Source organism: Myxine glutinosa, chromosome 14 (genome assembly GCF_964187855.1).
Source record: "Myxine glutinosa chromosome 14, kmMyxGlut1.1, whole genome shotgun sequence".
NCBI classification, from domain to species: domain Eukaryota; kingdom Metazoa; phylum Chordata; class Myxini; order Myxiniformes; family Myxinidae; genus Myxine; species Myxine glutinosa.
Window position 1 is genome coordinate 51,457,073 of NC_136274.1, and position 9,726 is coordinate 51,466,798.

At 45.8% G+C, this 9,726-nt stretch overlaps 1 protein-coding gene across 3 annotated transcripts in view; it reads right to left on the minus strand.

Moving 5' to 3' along the window:
- Window positions 1-4,069, minus strand: part of ITSN1 (intersectin 1) — a 222,897-nt gene extending 218,828 nt beyond the window's left edge. For all 3 annotated transcript variants that reach the window (XM_078768237.1, XM_078768236.1, XM_078768235.1), the window contains exon 1: window positions 3,547-4,069. In XM_078768237.1, coding sequence (XP_078624363.1) covers window positions 3,547-3,574 — 28 coding nt within the window. In that variant the 5' untranslated portion in view covers window positions 3,575-4,069. The remainder of the gene's footprint in view (window positions 1-3,546) is intronic.
- Window positions 4,070-9,726: the final 5,657 nt, after the last annotated feature.

Genomic DNA, 9,726 nt, shown 5'->3' on the forward strand with positions numbered 1-9,726 from the left:
GAACCAGGTCTGTCACTGATGTTTCTCAAGGACGAGTCTGTTAGAAATTTCAATACCGAATGACTGTCTTTTTACCCTCGATGTGATTACGGAGGATAACTATGTGCGAACAACCACCAACACCGCTCAGGATAACACCACCACCACCACCACCACCACCACCACCACCCCTATACAGAATACCACCACCACCAACACCACCACCACCACCACCACCACCACCACCACCCCTATTCAGGATAACAATACCAGCACCACAACTGTTCAGGATACAAACACCAACACACATATTATGCATAACACCACCACCACCACCCCTATTCAGAATAATAACATGACCACCACTGTTCAGGATAACAACACCACCACTGTTCAGGATAACAACAGCAACACCACCACCACCGTTCAGGACAACACAAACACACATATTAAGCATAACATCAACACACATTTTAAGCATAACACCACCACCACCACCACCACCACCACCCCTATTCAGAATAATACCACCACCACAACAACTGTTGAGGACAACAACACCAACACACATATTAAGCATAACACCACCACCACCAGCACCCATATTCAGGATAACAATATCACCACCACAACAATTGTTCAGGATAACAACACCAACACACATATTAAGCATAACACCACCACCACCACCACTATTCAGGATAACAATACCACCACCACAACAACTGTTCAGGATACAACAAACACCAACACACATATTAAGCATAACACCACCACCCCTATTCAGGAAAACAACACCACCACCCCTACTCAGGATAACAATACCACCACAACAACTGTTCAGGATACAAACACCAACACACATTTTAAGCATAACACCACCACCACCACCACCACCCATATTCAGGATAACAATATCACCACCACAACAATTGTTCAGGATAACAACACCAACACACATATTAAGCATAACACCACCACCACCACCCCTATTCAGGATAACAATACCACCACCACAACAACTGTTCAGGATACAACAAACACCAACACACATATTAAGCATAACACCACCACCCATATTCAGGATAACAATAACACCACCACCCCTATTCAGGACAACAATACCACCACACAACTGTTCAGGATAACACCAACACACATATTAAGCATACCACCACCACCCCTATTCAGGATAATACCACCACCACCACCACCACCACCCCTATTCAGGATAACAATACCACCACCACCCCCTATTCAGGATAACAATAACACCACCACCCCTACTCAGGATAACAATACCACCACAACAACTGTTCAGGATACAAACACCAACACACATGGTAAGCATAACACCACCACCCCTATTCAGAATAATAACACCACCACCACCCCTATTCAGAATAAAAACACCACCACCACCACTGTTCAGGATAACAGCAACACCACCACCACTGTTCAGGATAACACCAACACATTTTAAGCATAACATCAACACACATTTTAAGCATAACACCACCACCACCACCATTCAGAATAACAATAACACCACCACAACTGTTGAGGATAAAAACACCAGCACACATATTAAGCATACCACCACTACCAGCACCCATATTCAGGATAACAATACCACCACCACAACAACAATTGTTCAGGATAACAACACCAACACATATTAAGCATAACACCACCACCAACACCACCCCTATTCAGGACAACAATACCACCACCACCACCCCTATTCAGGACAACAATACCACCACCACAACTGTTCAGGATACAAACACCAACACACATATTAAGCATACCACCACCACCACCCCTATTCAGGATAACAATAACACCACCACAAATGTTCAGGATACAAACACCAACACATATTATGCATACCACCACCACCACCACCACCACCACCACCACCCGTATTCAGGACAACAATAACACCACCACCACCCCCCTATTCAGGACAACAATAACACCACCACCACCCCCCTATTCAGGATAACAATACCACCACAACAAATGTTCAGGATACCAACACACATATTAAGCATACCACAACCAACACCATTCAGGATAGCACCACCACGACCAACACAGTTCAGGATACCACCACCACGACCAACACAGTTCAGGATACCACCACCATGACCAACACAGTTCAGGATACCACCACCACGACCAACACAGTTCAGGATAACAACACCAACACACATATTAAGCATAACACCAACACACATATTAAGCATAACACCACCACCTTTATTCAGAATAACAATAATACCACAACCACCCCTATTCAGGATAACAATAACACCACCACCACCACAACAACTGTTCAGGATAACACCAACACACATATTAAACATACCACCAACACCACCACCACCACCACCACCACCACCACCCCCCCTATTCAGGATAGCAATAACACAACCACCACTGTTCAGGATAACAACACGAACACACATATTAAGCATAACACCACCACCCCTATTCAGAATAACACCACCACCACCACCCCTATTCAGGACAACAATACCAGCACCACAACTGTTCAGGATACAAACACCAACACACATATTAAGCATAACACCACCACCCCTATTCAGAATAACACCACCACCACCACCACCACCCCTATTCAGGATAACAATACCACCACCACAACAACTGTTCAGGATAACACCAACACACATATTAAGCATACCACCACCACCACCACCACCACCACCCCTATTCAGGATAACAATAACACCACCACCCCTACTCAGGATAACAATACCACCACAACTGTTCAGGATACAAACACCAACACACATATTACGCATAACACCACCACAACCACCATCACCAACACCAACACCACCACCACAACTGTTCAGGATACAAACACCAACACACATATTATGCATAACACCACCACCACCACCACCACCACCACCACCCCTATTCAGGATAACAAAACCACCACCACAACTGTTCAGGATACAAACACCAACACACATATTATGCATAACACCACCACCACCACCCCTATTCAGGATAACAAAACCACCACCACAACTGTTCAGGATACAAACACCAACACACATATTATGCATAACACCACCACCACCACCACCCCCCCCCCCCCCCTATTCAGGATAACAATAACACCACCTCCCCCCCTATTCAGGATAACAATAACAATAACACCACCACCACCACCACCCCCCCCCCCCCCCTATTCAGGATAACAATAACACCACCCCCCCCCCCTATTCAGGATAACAATAACAATAACACCACCACCACCCCCCCACCCCCCCTATTCAGGATAACAATACCACCACAACAACTGTTCAGGATACCAACACACATATTAAGCATACCACAACCAACACCATTCAGGATAGCACCACCACGACCAACACAGTTCAGGATACCACCACCACAACCAACACAGTTCAGGATACCACCACCACAACCAGCATCGTTCAGGATACCACCACCACAACCAGCATCGTTCAGGATATCACCACCACAACAACCAGCACCGTTATGTCAAAAAGTGTCACTCACAGGGAAAGGCTGCAGGGATTTGGGACATGGTCTCATCCTCATGAATGAAGCCACTCAAGTCCAGCACGGATCTGCAGGAATGCAGAAGATAGGCCGGTGTGTGGCAAGTGAATGTGAAAGCTCCAATCCAAGTCGACTCTAGGTCAGAACTCCGGACTGCAAACCCATTCGTCAAGGCTTCTCTCCGACCAGCCCTCAGCCTACCGCTGTCCTCAACCTCACCACGTCAGCCCCAAGCTGAAGCTCAGGATCAGGCTCTCAGTCTCCACCCTCACCCTGACTCTGAGCAAAGAATGAAGCGAGTACGCCCGGAGCACGTGAGGAAAACAAGCGAGAGAAAAACCTCCTGACGCGATCAGATCCACGTCGGCCGGGAGACCTCAAACTTGACAGAATCACGGACACTTCGCTTACATTCCGCGAAAGAAGCCAAGATGTAAAGCAAAGCAGAGCAAAGGACGCCGCGCCCGGTGCGAGGCCCTGCAATAACGTGCTAACGTCACGAACTGCGTGACGTCACTACGCCGCATAAATATGCAACGTCCTGACACAAACACGTTTTGCCTCACGTTAGCACGTTGCGTCAATCCACAACGGCCTGACATAATCGTTCATACCATCACGTTGCGTAAATGCACAACTAGAAAAACTTTACGTACTGTGCTGCATAAATATATAATTAAATCTATGGCGGCCTGACGTGATTTTATTTCCTACGTCATCACGCTGCGTAAATCAACGACTTGACGTGACCACGAGCATGAAGTACAGATGTACTGCTTGAAGCGGCAGATGTGAGCCTGCTGTGCGTTCTAGCCACAACCTGTAATTTTCGATTCTAATTCCATATTCGCCGAATTAAGAACAGAATCGGAGATGCGGAGGGAAGATATACCTGTCAGCGACACACAAACATGAACCTTAATGGTAAAACTACTGACTAAGGTATTTATTAACCGGGGAACGGAGCCAACGTGTCGTATTTAAATCGCCGAAATTGTATGAATGAAACCTTAAAACCCAAACACACCAACTCAACCACGTGACGAGTTTACTGAAGACTCCGCCTTCGTATGTGTGACGGCATCATTCTATCTGTCGTGAAACTTTGTCCTCCCCATGGGATGCCAAACCCACGGGATTTATCCGTGCTCTAGCCTATAACTTATAAGTATAGATACTGAGTAGTCAGGCGAGTAAGCAGCACGTACCATTTGTCTGCGCTATTTGGTTCGTTGTACGAAATTTTCATTGGTCTTTACCTTGTAGCATACCTGCCTGCCGGACTCGAGGGGTCTTTTGGGTCCTCTGGGTCTTTTGGGTCCTCAGGGTCTTTTGGGGTCATCTGGGTCTTTTGGGTTCTCGGGGACTTTTGGGTCATCTGGGTTTTTTGGGGTCATCTGGGTATTTGGGGTTCTTGGTGACTTTTGGGTCATCTGGGTGTTTTGGGTCATCTGGGTTCTTGGGGACTTTTGGCTTATCTGGGTCTTTTGGGTCCTTGGGGACTTTAGAGTCTTCAGGGTCTTTTGGATCCTCAGGGTATTTTAGGACCTCTGGGTTTTTTTTTGGGTCATCAGGGTCTCTTTGGTCCTCTGGGTCTTAAGGGTATTTAGGAGATTTAAGGTTCTTGGAGGTCTTAAATGGAATTCAAAGGTCGAAGGGATCTCAGCTGTCGAAATGGTTGAAAGGTACATTTCAATGGTACGTAATTAATAGACACAAAAAGTATGCCTCACACACACACACACACACACACACACACACACACACACACACACACACACACACACACACACACACACACACACACACACACACACACATCTCATCCATTTATAGTAGACTAGCCGAAAGCACCCGGCGTTGCCCGGGTTCTTTTTGAATGAATTTACAAATATAATTCAGCTTTTACTCGTGGCCGAAGAAGATTGACTACTATAATTCAGCTCAGCTTTTAATAGCGAAATGGACCCAGGCCGGCCGAAGCGGCCTCGACCGGCCTCACCACCGAGCCTAAAACCTTCCTGGGGCCCGTCCCGACGTTTTTAGTTCTTTTTGAATGAATTTACGACTATAATTCAGCTTTTACTCGCGGCCTAAGAAGATTGACGACTATAATTCAGCTCAGCTTTTAATTGCGAAAAGGGCCTAGCCCGGCCGAGGCGGCCTCGACCGGCCTCACCACCTAGCCTATAACCTTCCCGGGGCCCGTCCCGACATTTTTAGTTCTTTTTGAATGAATTTACTACTATAATTCAGCTTTTACTCATGGCCTTAGAAGATTGACGACTATAATTCAGCTCAGCTTTTAATTGCGAAATGGGCCCAGCCCGGCCGAGGTGGCCTCGACCGGCCTCACCACCTAGCCTAAAACCTTCCCGGGGCCAGTCCCGACGTTTTTAGTTCTTTTTGAATGAATTTACTACGATAATTCAGCTTTTACTCGCGGCCTAAGAAGATTGACGACTATAATTCAGCTCAGCTTTTAATTGCGACAAGCGTTACGCCTAGGTCCCCCGTCGGGGAAGTGATGTGAGTTGACAAAGTGGAACACGCAGAAAACATGCTATGATATGATATTTCGCTCACAAGGTTCAGACATATTATATATGGTGGCGGCCATCTTGGATTTTGACGTGGCAACCCAATTTTCAATAGCGTTCTTCCTTATGGCGAGATACACCCACACACCAAATTAGAAGTTGGTACTTCGCTTATTTTTCAAGATATTAATCTCACAAGGTTCAGACATACATGGCGGCGGACATCTTGGATTTTGACATGGCGACCCAATTTTCAATAGCTTTCTTCCTTATGCCTAGATACACCCGCACACCAGATTAGAAGTTGGTACTTTGCTTATTTTTCAAGATATTTCGCTCACAAGGGTCAGACATATATATGATGGCGGCCATCTTGGATTTTGACGTGGCGACCCAATTTTCAATAGCCTTCTTCCTTATGGCGTGATACACCCACACACCAAATTAGAAGTTGGTACTTCGCTTATTTTTCAAAATATTCATCTCACAAGTGTCGGACATACATCGTGGCGGCCATCTTGGATTTTGACATGGCGACCCAATTTTCAATAGCGTTCGTCCTTATGCCGAGATACACCCACACACCAGATTAGAAGTTGGTACTTTGCTTATTTTTCAAGATATTTTGCTAACAAGGTTCAAACATATATATGGTGGCGGCCATCTTGGATTTTGACATGGCGACGCAATTTTCAATAACGTTCTTCCTTATGCCGAGATACACCCACACACCAAATTAGAAGTTGGTACTTTGCTTATTTTTCAATATATTCATCTCACAAGTTTCAGACATACATGGCGGCGGCCATCTTGGCTTTTGACGTGGCGACCCGATTTTAAACAGCGTTCTTCCTTGTGCCTAGATACACCCACACACCAGATTAGACGTTGGTACTTCGCTATTTTTCGAGATATTGCGCTCACAAGTTTCAGACATATATATGGTGGCGGCCATCTTGGATTTTGACGTGGCGACCCAATTTTCAATAGCGTTCGTCCTTATGCCTAGATACACCCACACACCAGATTAGAAGTTGGTACTTCGCTTATTTTTCAAGATATGCAGGTTACAAGGTTCAGACATACATGGCATCAGGCATACATGGCGGCGGCCATCTTGGATTTTGACGTGGGTTGCACCCACGCACCAAATTCGAATGCGGTCCTTCGCTTACGCACGAAACACGCATGCCGCACGCACGCACGGACGGACGGATGGAGGGACACACGGACGGAAGGGAAAGCCATAGTCCCCCTTTCGCTCCGCTGAGCTCCGCTTTCGCTGAGCGACGGGGGACAAAAAGGGCCTAGCCCGGCCGAGGCGGCCTCGATCGGCCTCACCACCTAGCCTATAACCTTCCCGGGGCCCGTCCCGACATTTTTAGTTCTTTTTGAATGAATTTACTACTATAATTCAGCTTTTACTCATGGCCTTAGAAGATTGACGACTATAATTCAGCTCAGCTTTTAATTGCGAAATGGGTCCAGCCCGGCCGAGGCGGCCTCGACCGGCCTCGCCACCTAGCCTATAGCCTTCCCGGGGCCCGTCCCGACATTTTTAGTTCTTTTTGAATGAATTTACTACTACTAGGGCATGCCCGTACTATATATATGCCCGTACTATATATCTATCTAAAATTATATCCCCCCCCCCCTCTATTTACATGAAATGGTTTGGTTCATTCGCAACGCCAAAGCGAACGGCGAACGGCTTGCGAGTACAGTGACAATCCCCCCCCTCTATTTACATGAATGGTTTGGTCCATTCGCAACGACCACAGAACCCCCCCCTCATGCAATGGTTTGGTCCAAAGCGAACGGCTTCCGGAGTTTGGTAAAGCAATCGCCATCGCGTGCACAAACGCGCAGGAAAGCGAATGAATCGCAAATTCGTTTTTATTAGTGATACGAATTGAATTGGGAGAAATTGGGAGATGAATGAATTGGGAGAAATAATGCGCATAAGAAATCGAATTACGTACCGTAATGGCGGTCAGCTCGTAACGCGCTCAGCTCCGCTCGTCTCACATCGGCCACGCCTACGCAACAAAGCGTTCTGTGATTGGATGCCGGAAAGCGTGCTGCCGGACAGTCGTCACTGTCCGGAAGTTCGCAAATCGCAGTTAGGATGAATCGTTTTAATTTAATCGCAGTTTGAATTCGTTTTAAAACATAGTTTAACGGCAACATAGTTTTCCAACGTGAAATAAATGAATACGCTGTCAAATGTGCCGTCCGAGGCAGAGTCTGATCGCCACGTTCGGCACACGTGATAGCTCGCTGCTCTCTGATTGGTTGAAGCGTTTTTTGGACATATCTCGGTAAGTAATTGTCCGATTAATATGAAACCTTGAAAAGGCACATCCTCGGGTCCCCAGCAATATACCTGGCAAGTTTCAAGTATATCGGACCCGTGGTTGTCGAGAAACAGCGGTCACAGACACACAGACACACAGACACACAGACACACAGACACACAGACACACAGACACACAGACACACAGACAGACACACAGAGATTGCTGGAATTATAGATAGATAATTCAGCTTTTACTCGTGGGCTTAGAAGATTGACGACTATAATTCAGCTCAGCTTTTAATTGCGAAATGGGCCCAGCCCGGCCGATGCGGCCTCGACCGGCCTCGCCACCTAGCCTAAAACCTTCCCGGGGCCAGTCCCGACGTTTTTAGTTCTTTTTGAATGAATTTACTACGATAATTCAGCTTTTACTCGCGGCCTAAGAAGATTGACGACTATAATTCAGCTCAGCTTTTAATTGCGACAAGCGTTACGCCTAGGTCCCCCGTCGGGGAAGTGATGTGAGTTGACAAAGTGAACACGCAGAAAACATGCTATGATATGATATTTCGCTCACAAGGGTCAGACAAACATTGAGGCGGCCATCTTGGATTTTGACGTGGCGACCCAATTTTCAATAGCGTTCTTCCATATGCCTAGATACACCCACACACCAGAAGGTACTTCGCTTATTTTTCAAGATATTTCGCTCACAAGGTTCAGACATATATATAGTCCATGGGCCAGACCAGATATCGGTACCACCCGAGGTGGCAAAAGTTCCATGGTGCCAATTTATTTGTTACACCCATATAAGTAAAATAATATGTGATAGCAATTCCAAATGGGTAGCTTTTTCATTTTTCTTGCAGGAAAGCTGTTTTTGCATTAATCGCGATACCGCAACTCCGCGCTGTTGTTACTAGTATCATCTTCCAAATCATTTTTTTAGCTGAATAGACAATGTAACATGCTTAAATATCTTAGCAAATGGATGTTTGTAATAAAGACATGTATGTTATACTATATAATACATATTCTTGTATTTATTCAAGTGTGGAAACTAACTTTTTCTTCAGTTTTAGTGTCTTAGTTAAGAACAAAATATATGTTGGATGCTGGCAGTGTCCAGTTTTCTTCCGTATTCCGTATACTTGGCCACTGGTGGATACTTCCTGGTAGGTGAGGCAAGAACAAGAGGCTCTGCAATAATTATGTCTATTTAGTTAAGCAGAAAATATATGACAGATATGTAAAGTGCTGATTTCCCCTCATCAGTGGTGATATACATTTGCAGCCTGGTTAGAATAAGTCCAGTCATGAATGCTTGATTTGCTT